Source organism: Dioscorea cayenensis, chromosome 15 (genome assembly GCF_009730915.1).
Source record: "Dioscorea cayenensis subsp. rotundata cultivar TDr96_F1 chromosome 15, TDr96_F1_v2_PseudoChromosome.rev07_lg8_w22 25.fasta, whole genome shotgun sequence".
In the NCBI taxonomy this organism is placed as follows: Eukaryota; Viridiplantae; Streptophyta; class Magnoliopsida; order Dioscoreales; family Dioscoreaceae; genus Dioscorea; species Dioscorea cayenensis.
Window position 1 is genome coordinate 16,573,763 of NC_052485.1, and position 23,114 is coordinate 16,596,876.

At 36.4% G+C, this 23,114-nt stretch overlaps 2 protein-coding genes across 2 annotated transcripts; one reads left to right on the forward strand and one right to left on the reverse strand.

Annotated features, from left to right (window-relative positions):
- Positions 1 to 11,807: 11,807 nt before the first annotated feature.
- On the forward strand, positions 11,808 to 12,080 carry LOC120277741 (monothiol glutaredoxin-S3-like). The gene has a single exon (XM_039284590.1). It carries the CDS (start codon positions 11,808 to 11,810, stop codon positions 12,078 to 12,080), a length of 273 nt encoding a protein of 90 aa, XP_039140524.1.
- Positions 12,081 to 14,085: 2,005 nt separating this feature from the next.
- On the reverse strand, positions 14,086 to 18,772 carry LOC120277070 (LRR receptor-like serine/threonine-protein kinase GHR1). The gene is made up of 3 exons (XM_039283817.1): positions 17,242 to 18,772; positions 15,119 to 16,477; positions 14,086 to 14,975 (listed from the first exon to the last, which is right to left on the reverse strand). The coding sequence occupies exons 1-3, from the start codon at positions 18,305 to 18,307 to the stop codon at positions 14,392 to 14,394; spliced, it is 3,009 nt and encodes a 1,002-aa protein (XP_039139751.1). The 5' UTR covers positions 18,308 to 18,772; the 3' UTR covers positions 14,086 to 14,391.
- Positions 18,773 to 23,114: the final 4,342 nt, after the last annotated feature.

Sequence of the window (23,114 nt, forward strand, 5' to 3'; positions counted from 1 at the left end):
TTTGCTTGAGGACAAACAAATGCTTAAGTGTGGGGAAGTTTGATAAGTGCTTGAGTGAAAATATTCTTTTATATGTTTTACATGCATTAAGCATCATTTCTATCATATTTTTTGTCTCATAAATTATATTTGGTGTTCCTTTGTCCAAATAAGATTGTGAAAGCTTTTAGGGAGAAAAGAAAGCAAAGATAGGTTATAAAGGCACAATTTGGGAGACTTTTGCAGGACATAAAGAATAAGACATATGCAATGCTCATTCACATGGGGGTGTGTGCCAACTTCTGAAAGAGTTCAAGTTAATTTGTGAGTTGGAAGGGCACAAAGGCAGTCACATATTCATGTCCCGAGTTGTGTAAAGATTTTAAGAGTCCTCCCAATGGTGTTTAGTTGACAATAAGCCACATGATATACCATATGAATGTGTGGCCTTAGAAAAAGAGTTTTGGAAGCATTGGTCAAGAAAGTACTATAGCAGTTAATGTTCACGGAAGTGTGGAATTTCCACACAGGCTTGTGAAAATATTTATAGCCCATATAGGCGTGTGGCAGCACGTGACAGGCCATCTCTTCCCTTTGTTTTCTTAAAGCTCTTGAGTGTTTTCCATGGTTTCACCATCCGATTATCATGTTACCTCGCCCGCATCCTCCTTCTTCTTCTTTGCAGGTAAGCTTTGTCCCTCCTTAATTTCTTTGCAAATCTTTCATGGATTCATGTTCTAAATGCTTTGAAATGCTATTATTCATGATTTAAAACCATTTTTAGAACTCCTATCATCGAATCTAGGGCTAGAAATTATGATCTAGAACCTAGGGCTTTGGGGAAGATAAGCACGGTTGTGCTTTTTCTTAAGCATGACAATGCTTCATTGGCTTGTCCAGGCACAACTTGGGGTAAGCACGCCCTTGCTTCTCTAATAAACACTATCGTGTCTTTCCTTTAGCACGGCCGTGTTGCCCTTGATTTTCTAAAAATTAGGTTGATTTGGTTTTGTTTAAATTATAGAGCATGCAGAGGAAGAGTACAAGTCTAAGAAGGTAGAACCTTTTTGAGTACACAAGTCCAAGAAGCCAAAATAAAGAAAAACTAAAATAAAAACAGAAGTCTCATAAGTAGGATGCCTTAAACATCGGTGTCATTTACTGGTGTGGGTGTTGCTGGTGCTGTTAGAGTGACTAAGTCAACATTGTCATCCAAGGTCTCCTGTATATGATCAAGTCATGCCATAATTGCTACTTGGTTGGTGAGTATGATAGCTATGATGACCTTTAGCCTCATCAAACGGCCGCATGATCTGGTGGAAAGCTGCTCAAGCTTTGGTGGCCTGCTTTGCTGAGTGGACCTCTGTCTCCATCAGCTCTCCTCTAACTATGGAGATGTTGCCTGTGTAGCCGAGGTGTCCTCAGGCTCATCACCTTCCTCCTCGGACTCATCTGATGAAATGGCTATGAGTGCATACCCATCAGTGCCTATCTTCTTCACCATGCCCATTGATCAAAGGGTAGCCAATCCCAGAGGTGTCAGGATGAACACCTTCTCCATTCACGAATGAGTCATGTGATGTATGGTCCAGTAAAAAGTACTCCCACACACAAATACTGGCTCAAGTGGTGGAGATAATCTACCACGGCGTACCCAAGATGGATGGGCTCTCTTTGAATCATAGAGTACATGTTGACAAGATCCAATCGACTAAACACGCTAGTGTTATCACCTCACCTTGTTATTGACCTACTAAAATTAGCATGGATATACATGTAGGACGGATGGTTGAGTATGGTGGCCTTGGAAGATCTAGGCTCATATTGGCGGTCAGTACACATAGCACAATACACGTGGCTCAGAGTAAGTCCAAAGGGATAGTCAAAAGATAGCTATGCATAGTGCTCTGTATGCACATAGTCTCTATCATATAGGCCGAGCATAACAAAGAATTGAATTAAACTCATACTTTGGTATTAGCCAAGAGCTCAAAAGCGGATGATGTCTTCCATGTCAAGGTCGAATGAAGCGAGGAATTCCATGGTGAGATCACAGTAGGCGGGGTCCCGAATAGATAGAAGGTGGTCCCAACCTCCGACGGTAACAAGCTCATGAACCTCGTCAGATTGGTCATTCTCATCAAGGGTCTTTCAATCAATAATGCGGTTCTACCCAAACTTAAGCTTTTGAAGGTGCTCAAACCTTTGTTGATGCTTCGGCACCATAAACTCCAATTCCTATGGTAGGGATGGTTCCCGAGTCCGGCAAGAACACTTTTGAGCCAACTTCTTGGTCCGTGGTGTCATTCCTGTAAAAAAAATGAATGGAGAAAACTCAATCTGGTATCAAAAGAATATGAGCAAGAATCCACTTGGTCATGTGGAATTTTCACACAACCATGTGGAGATGCTGGAAAAAATTTACAGTCAATACGGCCTTGTGGGATTTCCACACGGCCGTGTGGGATTCGACCATGGCAAAATCACCATAGTCAGGCACATCGGCATACAAAAACTTCCAAAATGCCTAATTCTAGCATGGAAGATGATTTCCATGAATAAAACATGCTAAGAACAATGAAACACCAACGGATCTAAAAAAAATAAAGCATGGAAAAGGCAAAGGGCATGAGAGCTTAGAGGAGAAGATTGAAGAAGAAAAGTTGAAGCAATAACTGGAAAACCTCTTCTAATCTTTTAAATATTGAGCAAAACAGTTTGGAAGCTCAACAAATGCATCTCTTGGTGTGGGGGTGATGAGTACACTTTGTATACATGTTTTCATACCCTAAATTCATCATTTTGCTTGTTCTCAAGTTTACTTTTATACATGAGCAGTTCTATTATGGGTAATTTTGTTAAATGTGCAGAAATTGGGAGCTCAATTCATTTTGGAGTGAATTAAGGAAAAAAACAAGAAGATATTCAAAAGGAGATCAACTACTCAAGCTTGACACGGGTTGGACATGCTCGTGTCATACCCTCCGATGTTCTCAGCCCAATGTTGATTTAGCAAGAATTCTGTGTAGAAAGACACTTTCAAGCCTGATACAGTCAGGATACGATCTTGCCTATGCCTCCGAAAATCCCAGGCTAAGGGTGATTTTAGTAAAGAATTATTGACACGTGTTGGGTGCCCCTGATACGACTGTGTCACAGCATTACACGGTCAGGACACGATCGTGTCCCTTCCACGGAACTTTCGAGGCAGAGACACTCCTTTTCACCCAACTTTCTCCCCACAATACACGGTCTGGACATGAGTGTGCACAGACTGTGTTGAGCCCAAAACCCCTCTTTGTAACTCCAGTTTTTAGGGTTTCGTGATCATCTTTGTTCGGGGATCTTCTTCTCCACCGGGAGGACTTTTATGAGAGTGAGGATCAAGCTTATCCACACCTTCTAAGGCATAAAAGAGCAAGTTGGAGGCACAAAAGAAGTGGTGTTAGCACACGGAGCTCGACATTGGAGGCAAATCTCAAAAAGAAGGGAGTCATGTCTTCTTTCTTTAGATCTAGTCTTATCTCCTCCATGTTGTACACACCCATGAGGGGCTAACCGGCCACGGTGCCCCGAATATCTTGTGTTTGCATAACTTGATATGTTTGATTTGCACAGATACTTAGGTAAAACTTAATGTGTGGATTGCCATAGTTGTGATTGCATTGTGTGATTGCAAAACTCGATATGCATGAAACCATAGTTACCTTAGTAAAACTTGGTGTATTTAAGAACCATAGATGCTTCATTGCTTTTGAACACACACTAGAACCCAAGAATGTACCTGGTAAACCTTGAGGGTGAGTGAGCATTTCTGAGTGCAGAGGGAACGTCCCGGGCTTTGTTCTATTTTGTTGTCACCTAATCCAATTACCTTTTATCTCCATCTATACTTCTTTTCCTTTTTATCTTTTAATTGTTCTTTCATTTATCTTAATCTTATCATCTATTCATTTATCATTAGAGATCAGTGTTAAGTGAGTATTTCTAGTCCAGTCCCTGAGGTTCGACAACCCTACTCCTCACAGGGTACCACTATATTACTTGTATACGACCTATGCACTTGCGGAGAACGCATTAGGGGGTGTTGGGAGATGAAATGGTGTGAGGATAGGTAAGATGAATAGTTGACCCCTTTCATTCTTAAAAGCCACATGGGCATGTGAAAAAGTCATATGCCCATGTGGGTACTCTATACATTCGTGTGCAAATTCCACACGCCGATGTAGCTCACTTTGTCTCACAGGAGGCACAGGGACATGAACAACCCCTGTGCCATGCTGCCCACAAATGCCAGAAAGCCACATGATCATGGGTGTGCGAGTGCATCTGTATGGGCTGGGAAAATTTCACGGGAAACCACAGGGGCGTGTGAGTGCCCTTGTGGCTCTCTAAAAACTTGGAAAAACCCAAGTTTAAGGGTCACACGGCAGTGTGGAAATTCCACACTACCGGCCTTCCTGGGAGTCCACACGAGCATCCACACACCCATGTGGGTGGCCTAATGGCTCCTAGATCACTTATTTATACAACTTTCTGTAGCCCACATAGGCACTCACACCCCCTGTGCCTGCCCATGTGAACATGCAGAAATTGTGAATTTCCCATTTCCAAGTCCGAATTCTTGACTAAACACATGAATAACATCCTAAACCATGTCACACATATATAAACACTAAAGGAAAGAAAGGATCTAAAAATGACTATTCACAAAGAGAAACAAAACATAAAAAGAAAGGAGACAAGAAAATAATGAAAACAAAAGATAATGATGGAAAGAAAAGAGAATGTGAAATAGATAAAAATAATAAAAAATTGAATGGCTAAAGTAACAAAGTCCTAGCGTTCTTAAAATCCTGTTCTCCGGCAATGGCGCCAAAAACTTGACACATCTCTTGCGTGTGTCCGCAAGTGCACATGTCACTCAAATAATAATAGTGTACCCAACGGATCGAGTAGTCGAATCATAGGAAACAGGATTACTAGTAGTAGCTACTTCTAAGTTATCTAGCCTAATGATCCAAGAGATTATGTGATGAACTAATGCATGAATGAATGAATGTCATCGGTAAGTAAACAAGAGTAAAATGAAGGGAAGTCTCAATAAATGAAAGTGAGGTATTCGGGCAATGCTCCTCCTACAATTCAAGTGTTAAGTGTGAGATTTACAAAATGTTTCTAAAATAAGCAAGTTGGTCATGGAAATCCAAAGATAATAGGTTCCTGCCTCCAGATCACCGAAACTAGTCCCCTACGAGGTCCCGGTGGATGCATCCGATTCCAAAGAATAGACCTAACCCAACCTCTAGGTGAAAGGTCCCTAACCCCCTATGAGGTCCCGATGGAGAATTCTCTCAACACCTCACACCACATATAGTCACTTAGAGCTTAGGAAAAATGGAGATACGATACATTAATTGGAGGGGAAAGGGGACACTTCCCTATCTCATTGCTCACCCTCTTAACCCTCTTTAATATTATTGATTCTAACCCTAATGAAGACTTTTCTCTCACCATGGTGAACAAATCATACAAACCAATCAACCATAAGATTAACAAATTAATCAAGCATTAAGTACATAAGATCAAAACTCAACTGAACTAAGATTAAATAGAAAACACAATGTAAATCGATACAAGAATAGAATCCTAGGGTTTACATTCCCCAATACCCTCTAGGGTTTAGCTCTTCATGGAGCAAGATACAAAACAAGATATAAATAGATAAAAGTATGTAAAAACCATAGAAATAAACTCCCTTATATTCGTGGTGATGGCCTTGATGGGTAGTCTCAACATATGATGGAATCCACTCTGGAGCTAAGGTTCCGGTGGCTTCCTTGATGCTATGACAGAGGAAGAATCGATTAATATTGGTGAAGAAGCGTCCCCTTGGCTACAAAAACCTCTCTCCTAAAGTCCAGCCACCTTGCCTATTCAGAGCCGCCCAAAAAGTCACCTAAAATTCGGGCAAAGTGGTTTTTTAAAGACTAAAATCAGGAGCCCACACGGTCTTTCACACAGATGTGTATAGTAACCTCCAAAAATCTCTTCTTTTAAGGCCACACAGCCAGGCACATGACCGTGTGGTAGGTCATGTGGCGTTTTGTTGGCTGAAAATGTTGGGAAAACTTTTGAAATCTTCATACAATCTGGTACATGAGCATGTGACTAATTTGTGCCTTTCTAACTCATAAATTGACTTGAAATCCCATAGACATTGGCACACACTCCCATGCAAAAGAGCATAGCTCATGTCATGATCCTTGTGTTGTGCAAAAGAATCCTACAATGTGCTTCCATGACCTATCTTTGCTTATTTTTCTCTCTTCATGCCTTCACAACCCTATTTGCACAAAACAATACCAAACACATTTTATGAGTAATAAAACCTAATAAAAATGATGCTCAATGCATGTAAAACATATGATGAAAAATGTTCACTCAAGCACTTATTAAGATGGAATCGCAGACGATAGATTATTGTATTGCATATTTTGTTTTATTTGAGACACTTACTTTTTCAGTTATGTTATTTTCATATTATTAATGTTAATGTGAATGTAACACAATTAAGGAACTGACTTTTAAACCAAGTTTTTAATAATTATGTAGTGTTTTCCTTGATTATTTTCCTCTTACACATTCGAAATATTTTCATTTTCATTTTAATAATGTTCATCACCACTTATGGCAAAATTATATCATATTCTATATGAATGAAAAATAGTTACATATGTTATAAAACATTACAAGAACTACACTACGTGAGCAACATTAAGACCAACTACGCGGACTAGCTACGTTGTGACAATTCCTACGAGTATGTCCTTTATTATGACATATACCACAATGGATTTGGGGCATCCTTTCAAAGGTCTTCACATTATAAGGTCACGACATATACGTGGACCATTATAAGGGTTCCAATATCTCTTGTTTGATACAACTTGAAACTCTTTGTGATATACATTAAAAATTATCTCAAGCTTGTTCACATTATCAACGTGTTCTTGCCAATGTAGATGAATGGAAGTGCATGCTGCAATAACATGGTGATAGGGAAAATGAAGCATTTGAATCTCACCACAATCACACTATGGTGCCCTCATATCAATGCAGTAACTGCCAGTGACACCACTATATTGTGGTCAGGCCATTTCATCTACCATAAAAAAATTTTCTTTACAGGCAAATTGATGAACATAAAAGTTACCTGTTTATTGTTGATTTTCGTAAATTATCTTTGTTAGTGACTTTGAAAACATTTGACCAAATGCGATTTGAGCTTATGCTTGTATACCTTTCCTTACAAACAACTCAGTCAATCAAAAGTATGTCGATTTAACTAAAACTGTTATTGGACGATGCCTTATGCCCTTTAATATTGAATTAACACATTCATCAAGATTGGTAGTCACATGACCATACCTTCAATGTTCAGTATTAAACCCTTGAGCCCACTTCTCCAGTGTTATGTTGTCTAACCACCTTATAGCTTCTATGTCATATTCTCGCACTAAACCATACTAATAGTTAAAATCAGGAGTAGTTCTTGAGTAGCCTGAATCAAACAACATAAAAAAAGTAAGGTAACACTAACAAATAAAAACAATATATGGTTAAAACTATTAAAATGTAGGTTTTATAACTTACCTTCATTTACAACTATCCATTGTATTTCTTTATTTTTAAAATGACGCATGAAGTTTGCGGATATATGTCTAATACAATAAACATTGTAGGCATGCGAAGGTTGCATCAACCGACCAATTGCTCATAATACTCCTTTGATGGCCTCATGACAATCAGAGATGAACCAAATTCCTTCTTGTGATGTCACATTCGCACGCAAATGCTCTAAGAAGAATTACCAAGCATCTAGAGTCTCTCCTTCTACAATAGCAAATATGATAGGAAGAATGTTTTTATTGCCATCCTGACTGACTGCCATCAGCAAGGTCCCATTATATTTTCCATAAAGATGTGTGCCATCTATTTACACCTCTGGCTTACAATATTTGAAAGCCTCCACACATGAAGGTAACTCCAAAAAAGTATGTGAAAGACACAAGTATCACGTACCATGTGGCTCCCGTTATGCGCCGGTCGAGTTTGGAGATCAATTACTATCCCAGTGACAAATTCCTCCAAAGCCAATAACCATCTTGGTAATTCATTATATGATTTCTCCCAATTAGTGAATATTGCTTCAACTGCTTTATGCCTGGCAATCAATACCTTTCTATATGTCGGAGTATACCCATATTGATTTTTGATCTATCCTACTAAAACAGATACATTAATATTCGGCTTCTCTTTAACCAAAGCCTGTATGTGCCGACCAATCATATTGGAATCAAGCTTTGAATGATCTTCGGAGATCATTACTGACGCACATGCCTGAGGACCATTGTGTTTTATAATCTAATCTGCTTCTTGTTGAATGATGCACAGACCCTTCAACGACATCCGTCACCATATAGGTTTCATCTTCCTCAATATTGAGTCGAATCAGACTCGATCACACTGTAATCCACTAACTTTTGCAAGCAGTAATATTTAATCACAATAATGGCATCATCTTTGGTTTTGAATTGCATGCCTACATGTAATTCTCCATCTATCATTGCCCCTCTACATCTATGGGTGTTAAAAAGGATGGTCTTGGAATTATGGGGTGGTATTGCTTCCAAATCCAATGCCGTCATTTGAACTAGAGTCTCATATGGTGGCATCGTGAAATCTGCACTTTGCATAGGGATATCTTCCAAATTGCAATCTTCTAAATGAAAATTTTTAGTACTTGCCTCACTATTCTCTATGTAGTTGTTACTATTACACTCATCCCCACTAGAGCTCTCATACTCACCACCTTCATTTACATGGGTATCATGAAAAAAAGTAGTTCCAATATCTTGATGCATATTAGTTGATTGCATGTGGTTGCACTCCAGATGAGGGGCATGTTGGTGCATTTGATGGTTCTGAGGGAGTAAACCCAACATTGCATGGTAGATCATCCCATGTCATCTGGCCTGTGAATGTCATTTCAACTTCATTAACCGCCCACGTGGATGTAGTTCTCTCATATTCTATAGCATGCTGAATATTGTCATCTTTTTTGATTTGCCGTTGAGAGGAACCACTAGCGAAAGTACTAGCACTGAGCTCCACGTACAATTCAAGAACTTGAATTTCAGGAAATCTTTGGTAACAGTCGAGCATCATATGAACATCACGATCATTGCTTAATTTAGATAATCAATAGCAAATCCTCCCATTACTAGAAGAAATAGGGAGGCTGTATTTGATATACGTAACCATTTCACTGTTCACAGTTTCTATGTTTTCTTCAATGATTCTCTTTAAAAATCCTAAATAGATATCATTTTCCATGCAAAAACAAGATTGATTATCAGACAAATATATGACACTATCTTCACCTGTTGTAATGAAACCATTGTAATAAACTAGAACAAATGATCTTTCTACCATTTTTTAATAAGAGAATATAATATAGAGTTTGAGGGTAAAAATCAAAACATAACAGTTGGGGTTATATAGGGAAGGATCTCAAGTATTTTAGGCTTTTTAATGAGATAGATTCTTGTTGGTTGGAAATTTTAATCATAATACTTTTGACCCTTGTCAGTTTTTATTCTTAGGCTACATAATTTCTTAAAGTTGTAGGTTTGTCTGCCCTGGTAGGTGCAAGTTCTGCCAAGTGCAGATTTGATTGTTGTGACTTTTTATTATTGTATGGTTTACTTTTATTTTATTAGACTGATTGTTGCAGTTTGACCATCATAATTTATGATAGATGCAGGTTTGACAATCATAATTCTTACCATTGCAGATTTGATTGTTGCCACTTTTTAACATTCCATATCTGGCAGTAATAATTTCATATAGTTATAGTTTGGATTTAAAAAAAGTGAGTAGGGTATGAATCAAAACATAATAGTTGGGGTTATATAGGGAAGGATCTCAAGTATTTCAGGCTTTTTAATAAGATAGATTCTTGTTGGTTGAAATTTTAATCATAGTACTTTTGACCTTTATCAGGTTTGTTTCTTAGGCTACATAATTTGTAAAAGTTGTAGGTTTGACTGTCCTGGTAGGTGCAAGTTATGACCAGTGCAGATTTGATAGTTGTGACTTTTTATTCAACGATTAAAATGTAAAAAAATTATATTAAAACTACAAAAAAAAAATATACATAATTGTAATTTAAAACATTTAATGGGTTAAAATGTAAAATTATAAAAAATAAAAAATAAAAATAAAAAAACAGTAAAAAGGGTAAACTTTCTACCTTTTTCTAGAGAATACACGCAAAATGGTGAATTTTCATTTTTGCGTGTATAGGTAAATTTTTTTTTAAAATTAAGTATTTAAGCAATTAAAAAATGTAATATTTAAAAAAAAAAAAACAAAGTGGCTTGGGAGGTAAATGGATAGAAAAAGAGGCATGGGAGTATGACAAATAGTTATGTGGGTGAAAGGCCAATGATGTAATATATAATAAATAGTTAGGTGAAGATAAATTAGTAAGAGTTTTGCAGTCAAGTTTGTAGATGGAAATATGAATTTAATTTGTTTAAAACTTATGTAATATTTGTAGTGTTTATGTTTTTTTTTATTGTAGTTTTCTATGTGTGAAATTTTGTATTTCTTGAATGAATGTGATATGTAATCAAGTTTTGAAGCAAGATTTGGTTTAAGATTCCATTGATGTAACAAAGGAAGACATCTTATTGTGTTGTAAAAAAAAATAGCAACTAATTAGCTTGTTCCATACCCCAAACATGTGCATACTATTTCCATAATAAGATAAATGGTTTTCTTTCATGTTGTATTCTAGAAAGCTTTAGCATTTAAGTAATGTATCTAACATAATACAATGTAGCGTAAGAAGTATTCTTGTATTACTAACACCTTGTGTTGATGCTAGTGTCTCATATGTGCCATCCATATATGTTTTTGTTATTAATTATCATCCTACTTATCATGGGATAACTTAATTCTTTATTTTGATAATTATGTTTAAATAAATATTTTGATTTTCCAATAATGGATTGGTGAAAAGATGGCAAGTTGTAGGCATTAATGCGAGGTATCTACTATATATTTGTAATATTATTTATGCACAAGTACCTAGTATGATTTGTTTATGATAGTATTAGTCTAAGGAAATAGATACCTCTATTAATATTTATAAGTAACATATTCTTGATAGGGTACTCTATACATAATAAGAGAGGAAAAATTAATACCAGTTACTATAAAGATCTTATAAGATGTGCTTCATATCGTCACCATCCTCTTGAAAACTATTCAAGCTAAAGTTGTAAGAATGAATTTTGTATATATCTTATATTCTTATAAAGTTAATTTAGTTATATAATAATGCAAGCGTAATTGGATCCATTTTGATTTACCTATGAGATGTCCTTTGATTTTTTTTTCAACATATGCTTCTCTTACAAACAAAAAAGAAAAAATGAATCTGGGAAAAGTAAATTTGTTAATTGCCTTTACATCTGTAAAATTTGGTTTAGTTAATTATTTTGTATTTCCAAAATAGTTTTAACAGTATAAGGAATAAATACAAACAATACATGGAAAACATCAGTACATATTAATAATATTTAAATAATTTTCTTTATATATATATATATATAATATTATATTATATAATGAATTAGTTAGGGAAAACAACTTATGTTACATTTCGGACTCTTTGATAGAGAGAGATAGCAATGGAGCAACTATTGAGGCATCATAGTTTGTTAACACCACTAGTGAAGAGTCTAATGGTCGCAATGGACAAAGGTTTGAGACGAATTGTGGAGGGAAATGTAGTGGTGGTTGTTGGTAGAAGAGGTTGTTGTATGAGCTACGTTACTCAAAGATTATTGCAAGGGTTGAAGGCCAATCCAACAATGTGTGAAGTTAGTGAAGGGTTTGCAGTGAAGATGATATTAATGCATAAGATTGGAAAGATTTTCCGTGGAGATGATAACACTTCGGTTGCATTGTTGTTTCTAGTGGTGGTTATTAGGGGGAAGCTAGTTCAGGTTTTGATCAGCTTATAGCTATTCATATCTCTTACGAGCTTTTTACCCATCTTGAAAATATTTGGTGCTCTTTGGCTTTGAGTGGTTTGTTTTTTCTATTTTTCTATGGTATGTAAAGCTTATAATAAATATATTTTATATAGTATATGCTTATATATTAATATTAGTTAAGAAAATATATTATCTTAATTATAAACTACCATAATATAAAGATATGTTAATATGCTTAAGCTCTTATTACTTAATATTTTTTATTTTGATTGATAAATTTTGTTTTTCCTACTACTTAGTAAATTTGAATTTTTGTCCTATTGAAAAACTATTTTTACAAATTTAAAAGTAATATAAGAAAATTGAGTAGAAAACCATTACTTGATTTTCCATCTTTTCAGTTTTTAAATATTAAATTATTGAAGAGATTTGAAGTCCTCTGACAATAAATCAAATTACCACAATGTTCTAATTATAAATAACAAGCAAACTAATAATGTTAATGTAATATATAATTTTTTTTTTTTTTACATAAAAGGTCATTAAAAACTAAAATGTGCATTTTCTTACTATAATATTTTTTGCAAATTAATAAAATGGCCCTACAAAAATCATATTAAATTATATATTTTCCCTACTAATATACACATTCAAATATGATTATTATAAAAAATTATGATATTATTTATGAAATTTTTAAAAATCATTCCATGATCTTAGACTTTATAAAAACAAATTTTAAAAACTATATATATATATAAATGAATACCTTGTAATTAATAGTTTGAAGTAATGAAGGGCTACAAAGTAGCTAACAACTTAGATGAATTATCAATAATTTAACTGAATATTATATAGCAATATGTAGGTAGGATATTCATTAATTAAGGCATAGGTGTATGTGACTTGAATAAGCAACGTAGGATATGACTTGTGTAATTTGCTTAATTATTTCCTAAATTAATTTCATATAATTGGCGGCAAAGAATATGCAACGAAACATGATTTGTTTATGTTTGTTTTTCCCCCTATCCTACATGTTAGGATCCCTGCACCATTCATGTGACATTTGGAAAGATAAAGAGATTTTATCTTCCTATACCTACCATTTTTATTTTTATTTTTCATGTTCTATTTTGAGGCTTGTTAGATTAGTGTGTAGATAAGAAATAGAGGTTTTTTTATATCTGATATTTATTTTTATGTTTTGATTAATTAAATGAGTTAAACAATGATTATCCAACAACTAAATTTTGTAGGCAAAGATCGCTGCACTATTCACATGCCACTTTTGGAAGAAAAAAAATATCCAAATATTATCTTCCTATACCTAGCACTTCTTTCTGACTTGCTAGATTGATATGCAGGTAAAAAAAAAAAAAGAGGTCCTGATTTAAAAATAAAATCCAATTAAATTAACTCAGCCAGCAAGACATGACTCTAAGTAATCAAACATACTTATATTGTTTCATGAATAAATATCATTAGAGATATCTTATCGAGTTTGAACTTGTTAGTAAATGTGCTTTTAAGCCAAAAAACACATCTAAATTGTTGCATCAAAACAATTAAATATATTGATTTAACTAACATTAAAATTTCAGGTATAATAAAAGCCATCAATTATTCTTCTGGTGATTTGTTTCTCATATATTATTAGCATACCACAACTATTTATATTTGAAATATTCTATAACAATATATAAAATATAAGACATTAAAAAAAATTGTAAAATAAATGGTTATCTAGCATTGTCATCATTAGCTGTAACTACACAAAAACATGACTTTTATGAGAAATGCACTATTTTAAGGGTATATATGGACATTTCCTCTAAATAATAATAATAATAATAATACAGTAATAACAATAGTAATAATTTTAATTGATTTGTGTCACATGACGTTCCCCAACATCTCACACTAATTGTCAATGATCACATTAATAGCCGTTCCGAACACGTGGAAATGAAGAATTTCTAGCATTACCAAGAAAAGCAAATAATTGTTAGTGAGTCAGAGATATAGGATCAATACTAACACTACTTATATATAATCATTATTTTTTTTAATTGTCCTCTCAGCAGCAGTCACAGGATGGGCATCATAGTAACAAGATCTGTATCTCCAGATATGGCATATCCATCATTAGATTGTACATGCTTCAATCAAATTTCACACCATAAACAACCAAATTTAGTGAGGACACTGACAGAGAATATACCTAAAGTTCTAAACCCTAAAAAAAAATGCATGCTAGGCTCGAGAAGAGACCGGCATTTGCATTTTCTTAAGCTCAAACGAAAGTTCTACAACAAATTTAGCATGCACAATGCGTTCATATGGATGAGAGATCCTCATAAACAGACTTGATACCTGGCCTTTCCGACACGGGACGAATACACCTCAAAGCTATCCCCAACATCTCCTTCATGCCCTTTGATGTCGTTGGGTTGGCAATGTCTGAGGCCATGGCAGAGTCGAAGCATTCTGAACCCCGACCTTCTGCTACTCTTAGTCTCACCCAATCTGTTAGATCAACTCCTCCTTCGTCTCCAGAGACAACATCACCTGCACACCTACCTGTAAGTAGCTCCAGAAGAACCACACCGAATGCATAGATGTCCGACTTAAAGGATGGTGATGGCTTCTTTGATGCAGCCAGCTCAGGTGCCCGGTATCCAAGTACCCCTGCATCATGTATCTGCTCGACGGTTCCTGCTTGAGTCATTAGGCGATAAAGACAGTAGTCTGCAACCCGAGCATTGAGATCAAGACCATCCAACAAAACGTTGGTAGCCTTAAGGTTCCCGTGAGGGACAGCACGGTCGAAATGGAGATAATTTAGGCCACGGGCAACATCAACAGCTATCTTGAGACGTTGAGCCCAGGTTAATGGTGGCCCTTTCCTTCCTGGTCGATCTGTAAGCATGCATGAACAAGTCATAATTAAGTAGTAGTTAAAATGTTGCGGTCTTTTTCATTGTTGAACAAATCAAACTCATTAGCCAAATTAAAATCTACTTTCAATACGACATCAGGAAAGGTCTATTCATGGTTCATACCATATAGAAAACTTGCAAGACTTCCCGGTGATATATAATCTGATAAAATTAGTTTTTCATGCTGAGTTGGACCCCAGTAGTAGCCGCGCAGCCCTACCACATTAGGATGCCTAATATTTGCAAATTTCTTAACTTCTCTTTGGAACTCTTTCTTTTGCTTCGCCACCCCTTCTCTCAGCCACTTAACCGTCAACAATACACCATTGTCTAACGTTGCCCTGTAAGATGTTCCATGACTACTTCTCCCTAATACTTCTGCAGGAGCTCTTGACAACTCCTCAGGGGTTAGAGTGATTGTTTCGTCTAGAAAGTATAGATCCCCAGCCAACCGATCAGGTGATCTCACGTCCAACCGTCCCAGGCCTTCAGATGCAAAAGCTTCACCGGAATCCGGGGACCATGAGAAACGACTGTTCTTGGAAGGCGAATAACCTGCAGCTAATTTTTCCTCTGGAATCATCATTTCCGAGGAAGTACCCTTCCTTGCGGCTATCAAGTCATCACCCGACACCATCAAAGCACTTCCACTTACTCTCTCTTTACCTCCTGAAATATCAGGCAATGCCATTTGGCCATTTTTGTCTGTCAGGCTATTAGAGCGAGATTGCCGTGACATCATCCTATAATGCAGGATAATGGCTAATAGAATTATAATCACCACACCAACAACACATGCCACTATCACTGCTACTTTGATGTAAGTCTTGATCGGTTTATTGGAACGATTTGCTGGAGTGCTGGTAGAACTTGGCGTACTACTTGGAGGGACACCGGGCAACTCCAACCTCGCATTGCCAGGGTGGAAAGAAGACTCAGGAAACTTCCTGAGGTTAGGTGGAAGGACTCCAGAAAGATCATTGTAAGATGCATTGAAGGAAATGAGTGTGTTGGGCAGAGTTGATGGCAAAGCGCCTGAGAACAGGTTTTGAGATATGTCAAGGACACCAAGTGACCTGAGTTTGCTAATTGTTGATGGAAGGGAACCAGAGAAATTGTTTGCAGAAATATCTAAATTTTGCATGGCAGTCAACGAGCCGACATCATCTGGAAAACTGCCATTAAAATGATTGCCAGATAGTTTGAGCACTTTAAGATTGGACTTCCCTGTAGAAGATTGAACACCTGAAGGCAACTGTGAGGTCAAATATGGAATAGGCCCTGTTAATTGATTATGACTGACATCTATATACTCAATTTCATCACCCCATTTCACAATCACAGATAAATTTCCATCAAACTGGTTTTTGGATAGGTCCAGTATAATGCAGCTTCCAGTTAGCAAAGGAAGATCACCAGAAATTGCATTAGATGAGAGATTGAGGATTTGCAGTGTCGTCGATGTGATCCAACTCATTTGACCTGCAATATGGCACAAGATGTTAACCTGCTGGAAAACGAACATGGAAACAAATAAATTAGGAAATTTAGATACCCGATAAAATAACACTAATAGAAACTATGTTGTTTTAAAGAATTTTGGACACACCTAAATACAAGGTTGATTATTATTTATTAATTTATACTTAATATCACACCTAAAATCAAAGCCATGGGTTATAAAAACAGAAATTCATATCTGTCCAGGCAATATTTGAACAACAATCCCAAAAGCAGTTGTAGACTGAGATTACTGCTGTATCAGTATGGATTAATTCTGATAGATGTAACAGAACAGAGATTAATGCCGTATAGAAAATCTGGCAATTGCTTGATATCATTGTAAACAAACCATGCTACAAGTGGATATAGAATTTTTAATCTAGTACTCAAATTAACAACATATCATCCTCAAAATTTAGAATATAGTCTAATGCTCAAATGCTACAGGGCTGGGGTTAAGGTAAAGCAAATTAAAAAGTTGTAGTAAGGTTACATATATTAAGCACTATTCCAACAATGGTTGATCTTAATGTATCTTATATAATTTAAGTATTCCTGCTAATATAGCATGCAATACAAGGCTATCATGTATCTAACACAGGGTGACATGCATTTTGATGATTACTAAGGTCTATCAAATTTCACATGCATTTCATAAATACAATTTTCAAAGCTAACTGAACTTGGATGCAATGAAGCACTTGTGAAAGAATAGAATAAAATGCATCCAACAAATCATATACCTGAGAGATTGTTCGCACTCAAATCTAATTCCCTAAGAACAAGAGCATCCCCTTTGAGAAGTCCATTAGGTAGAAACCCAGAAAAAGCATTGTTCCCAAGCCGGAGAACCTCAAGATCATAGACATATTCAAACTCCGGCAGCTCTCCAGACAATTGATTATTGCTCAAATCCAGCGCTTTCAAATTCCCAAAAGTAGAAAGCCGGCTTCCATCAATCAACAACCCACTCAATTGGTTATTGCTCAGGTTCAAATACTTCACAGTATCCGAGATATCTGACAAAAACTTCAGCTCCTTGGGGCTTGAAGTGGTCAGTAAATTCCCACTAAGATCAACATGAACAACGCTTGATTCCATCAAGAAATTCCAATCAACGCCACCATCAAACTGATTCCAGCTCAAATCTAGTGTTTCAAGATTTGGAATCACTTCCAATCCTTCCGGTATCTTCTTAGTAAGCATATTGAAAGACAAGTTCACAGACACCAAGTTCCTAAGCTGCTTCAATCCCAAAGGCAATGATCCAGTCAGATGGTTGTAGCTCAAATCAAGAGACAAGATAGAAACAAGCATTCCAATCGAATCTGGCAATGACCCTGTGAAATTATTTCCGGCCAAAGACAGATTCTGCAAGCTCTTGAGCTGCCCAATATCCACCAGCAATTCCCCAGAGAACATATTGTTAGAGATATCCAAGAATTTCAAGCTCTTAAACTCAGCCAAATTGTTAGGCAAGCTCCCGGACAAAGAGTTATTGGCCATGGAGAGCTTAAAGAGCATAGACAGGTTCCCAAAAACTGAAAGATCAGCAACACCAACCAAACCAAGGTTATCAAGAACAACCCCAGCCACATTCCCACCACTACACACAATGCCATTCCAAGAAGATGGACAACCATTGAAGTCAATCGATTCTTCATTCCAAGAGTCAGTGATGTAGCCTTTAGGATCACTTGTGATGCCCTTCTTGAACTCTAACAGAGCCAAGATGTCCTGAGAGGGGAGCTGAGCAGAGGCAACCATGACAAAGATCAACAGCACATGAAATCCCCAAAAAGCTCCCATATTTTTTTTTTAAATCACTTGAAAGAAACACCAAAACTTCAAATAAGAACCCTAGCATCTACTTCTTTGAAGAACATCCTACTCACGTTTTCCTTTCCATACTACTTGAGCTCGGAATAGTGATTAGGACAAGAAAAAAAAATATCCAAACTTAGGCATAAGTTGGAGCTCAAAACAGCTAAAAAAACACAGATTTACTGAAGAAAAATCACAGCAATTTCAACTAAATAGATAAACAAAATGGGGGCATTAAAAGGGCAACCAACTCCACCGCCGGTTGTGGAACAAGAAGCTACAAAAACTTCGGGCCTTCAACTAGTCGCATTGAATGGAGGATGGCCCAAATCCCCTTCGACAAAACCCCAAAATGAGGTCAAAAACCAAAACGAGAAATGCAAAAACCCTAACCCTAAGGAAATCCGTACAAAGAGCTCACACTCTTCACTTCAGAGAGAGAGAGAGAGAGAGAGAGAGAGAGAGGGGGCTCGTGGGGGATTGCGCTGCCGGGAGCTAATGCATCCTTTTGTCCACGTGGAATCCGCTCTTTGGGATCAAACATTGAAACTCCCTGTTAGGGAAATCACTGCCGTTAAATGGGGACACGTGAAGGAGTGCCGTTCTCTAGGCATGAGTTTTGACGGTTATGATAGTAAGAAGAAAGGTTGTACGCTGCGTCCCTGTTTAGTCCTGAATAGGTGTTTGTTTATATCTGCTTTACCCGCCAAAATAAAAAGAGTAGCCAGAGAAGGTCCCTCACGGACCCCAAACGAATATTGAATCTGGTTTGGTTTTGTTGTACCAGTGTGGCAATTGGGCGGGCCCCACATAAAGGCCGGGCTTTGACCGTTTGAACCGCGCCCTTGCTTCCGAATCCCGGAGCTCCACCGATTTGAGTTAACAGGATTTATTAAGGTTGTCTCTATTAAGAGTAATGCTATATGTCACTACTAAATTTCACGAATTGCTTTACCGAATGAGCTGGCGACTTAAATGGCATCCAACTCATACTGCATTCTCTTTCCTAATCAGCAGTTTAAAAAAAATAATAAAACAAAAAAGATGGAAAGAGACTTATTAAAGCCCTAAATCTCGCCCCTACTCCCGGTCCCCTCTCGCCGTCCCGATTCTTGTCTCCTTGTCACCACTGGAGAAAGGATCACAACATCACCGTCACAGTCCCGTCCTGGCTAACGCCGCCGCCGTTGCAATCCCGTCCAGACTAACTCCTTCACGTTCACCGTCACCGTCACCATCGCAATCGCAGTCCCGTCCGGACTAACGCCTTCGCCGCCATCATCCCGGCCCGTCTGTAGCTGTCGTCGGCCGAGTGAATGAAGGAAAGATCTGATTTTTGGAATTTTTTTTTTTTTGTTGGTTTTGTAATTGGGAAAGGAGGGACAAGTTAAGGTTTGTTAGTGTTCTTCATGTTCTTTGAGAAAGGAGTTTTGGTGATTTTAAGTCCCAAGTTAAAACTTGTTAGTATTTTTCATTATGCTTTCTCTCTTTCTCTCAAGAATAATGTGAATAAGTTTCATGTTTTTGTTTTCATGAAGGAGAGATTAATGAAAGTGTTTTTCATTATGCTTTTTGTCTTTATCTCAAGAATTATGTGAACAAGTTTCTTGTCTGTGTTTTCATGAAGGAGAGATTAATGAAAGTGTTTTTCATTATACTTTCTCTCTTTATCTCAAGAATTATGTGAATAAGTTTCTTATTTTTGTTTTCATGAAGGAGAGAATGAAGAGGAGTCATGATAATTAACAAAATTTTAATTTCATTATGTCTTCAGGATTATCAGTTATCAATCATATTTTACAGGTTACGATGAAGAATAGATTGTATTGAATTTTGAAGATAGAAAATTCACTGCAATACAACTTAATTAATTAGTAGATTATGTTTAATTTAAAATCTAGTAGTAATCATAAAAAAGATATTTGATAAGCTATATAAGAAATTTATCATTAATTAATTAAGTTCTAAACATTGAACATTAATTTATGCAACATTCACACATTTGAAACTTCTGAAATAATGCTCCTCACAACATGATCATCAGAAATCCAATACAGCTAAGCTTTCCACTCCCTTGACAAGCTTCCTGAAGCCTTGCTCACACTGACTGTAAAATTCTTCTCATTTATCACTTAAAACTGGAGATTTTCTGGCTCCACTGCCACCAAAATTGCTATGGGTGCTTCAATCCGAGCCTTGTGCGAGTTTGTTAATGCATTGTCAAGATCTTTCTCTCTAATTCTTCCATGTTGAATTGCAATTTCACCAAAATTCTGGAAATAATTATCTCCCACTCCACAACATCCACAATCCAAATCCAATCTTGCAAATCAACACAAATAAATCAATCACTTCAAAAACAAAAACTCAACAACATGAATTTAGAATTGAAATAGTACTTAAAACAAATTAACTAGCACTGAGAGATTGAGCAATAACATCAACAGGAGAATCATGAAGCCACTATGATTCTCAATAATAACCTAAACTGAATCACAATAAAAAAAAAACCCAAAAATGGATTCCCAGTGGCCGAACATAAAGCTCACTAAAACCCAAAAAAAAACCTAGACTAGAAGAGAGAGAGAGAGAGACGTAAGAATGGATTCCCAGTGGTTTCTTGAAAGCCAAGAGCTTTGTGAGACGTCAAGACGAAGAACCATCCTAGCATGAATCAAAGCAACAAAGCATCAATGCAATAAAACCAGAAACAATCACAAGGTTTTCAACAAAAGAGAGGTGAAATCGAACCTGAGGACTTGATTCGGGGGCCCATGTTGCCCGTAGACAAAGCCATTGGAAGGAGGAGATAGGCGATGGCGATGCCCTAACGGGGAGCCGAGAACGGATTGGCAACGGTGGAAGAGGAGCTGAGACCGGAACGACGACAGCCGGGACGGGACTACGGCGATGAAGGTGTTAGCCGGAATGGGACTGCGACGGCAGTGGACGGTGATATTGTGATCCTTTCTCCAACGGTGATGACGAATGAGAGCCGGGATGGCGTGAGGGGGACGGGGTCGGGGGCGAGATTTAGGGCTTAATCTCTGAGTCTCTTTCCATCCTTTTTTGTTTTATTATTTTTTTGAACTGCTGATTAGGAAAGAGAATGTCAGTATGAGTTGGATGCCATTTAAGTCGCCAGCTCATTCGGTAAAGCAGTTCGTGAAATTTAGTAGTGACATATAGCATTATTCCTCTATTAATTAGTGGTGTTTTTGAGGGGCCCCTAATAAATACGTTTCTATGATAATATATTTATTTATTTTTTTATGAAATGCAACGTCTAATTTATTAATATGTTTATCGTATTTTATGGTCCGATACGATTTTATATCATATATTAATATGATAAATATATATGTTTTATTTATTTTATTTTATCTTGTTAAAAACTGAAATTTATTATGTCATTTAGACAAAATCTACTGTTAGATGCATTATTTGCTTTGTGATTTGAAAAAATTCCTTCATCTCGTAATTAACATATTAAATTGATTATTTATCTTTGATTTTGTTGCTTTGCCTTCACTCTTCATCAACATTTAAAAAAATCCAATGTTCAGAGGGAATAATTGAAATAAAGGAAAAACATTTCATGAACATAACTTAATGGTTCATAAAAATCCATTAATATGTTTGGCTTATTTCTTTCAATCTAACCACTTGTGTTTTTAGCAGCATTGTGAAATAATACGTGCCAAATTCAATTGTTTCCATTTCAGTAAATGTAAAGGGTTAAATTTGACTCAAACTACAAAAAAACGTTGCTGTGAAAATCTGCCAATCTCTTAGGATTAATATGATTCCGATAAACAACTTAAGAGAAGAAAGCTAACACCGGAGGTCATGAAGTATGATTTTCTTTCTCTTGAAATGCGGTACCCTAATCAGATGCTTCGCACATGTGCATCTTGTTGAGATTCTCTTTATTAGGTTTAGGTTCCTACAAGCCTCGATTCAACTAGTCCCTACAAATCAATGTATTGAGACATTGGGTCAGTCTGAGTTAGGAATGGGGGTGGGGCGGGGAATCCCTGTTCCCCATGGGGCCCGCTCGACAGGGCGAGGGATTCCCCGAAAGCGTCCCAGCAGGGCGGGAGCTCGGAAAAAGTCCTCCCCGCCTAGCGGGGCGAGGGCGGGGGCGGGGAATGGTCTCCCCGCCCCACGGGGATCCCCGCCCCGTGCCCATGGGATTCCCCGACCCCGTGCCCCTGGGATTCCCAAAAAAATATAATATATATTTTTAATATATTTATTAAAAGATTATTTCAACATTAACATAATATTATATATATATAATCAATAAATATTTATTTATTAATATTTTTTTAGTTATTATTATGGAACTCACAATTATTTCATACAACTTATTAACTATTTAAATTTATATATTTCATTAAAACATATTTATTTAATAAAAATCTTAAATTATTTTAATAAAAATTATTATATAATATATCTACAAAAATTTAAATTCAAACTTCTAATTTTTCAAATTTCTAATATTCACAAAAAAACTAATTATTTATTTAATTTAAATGAATTTGATAATTAGGTAATTGTCTAGATTTTTTTATTCAAATATCCATGTGTTGCTACATATAAGAGAAATCTTGACATATTATTAGATCTTCATTTTTTTATTAATCATTGGATTCTAAAGTTATATTCTCCGAAAACTATCTCACATGATGAAATTACGGATGTGATTATTAAGATAATTTTATAGAGAATGTGTGTTCATATCAAACTATTAAATTAACTTTATATATATTTCGATGTCGGGTTT

Bases quoted from the DNA above. Each gene is read 5' to 3' on its own strand.
- LOC120277070 (XM_039283817.1), bottom strand. From the start codon at position 18,307: ATGGGAGCTTTTTGGGGATTTCATGTGCTGTTGATCTTTGTCATGGTT. The intron at 16,478-17,241 runs GTATATGATTTG...GCCATATTGCAG, and splicing joins GAGTGCGAACAATCTCTCAG to GTCAAATGAGTTGGATCACA. The intron at 14,976-15,118 runs GTATGAACCATG...GCATGCTTACAG, and splicing joins TCTTGCAAGTTTTCTATATG to ATCGACCAGGAAGGAAAGGG.
- LOC120277741 (XM_039284590.1), top strand. From the start codon at position 11,808: ATGGACAAAGGTTTGAGACGAATTGTGGAGGGAAATGTAGTGGTGGTT.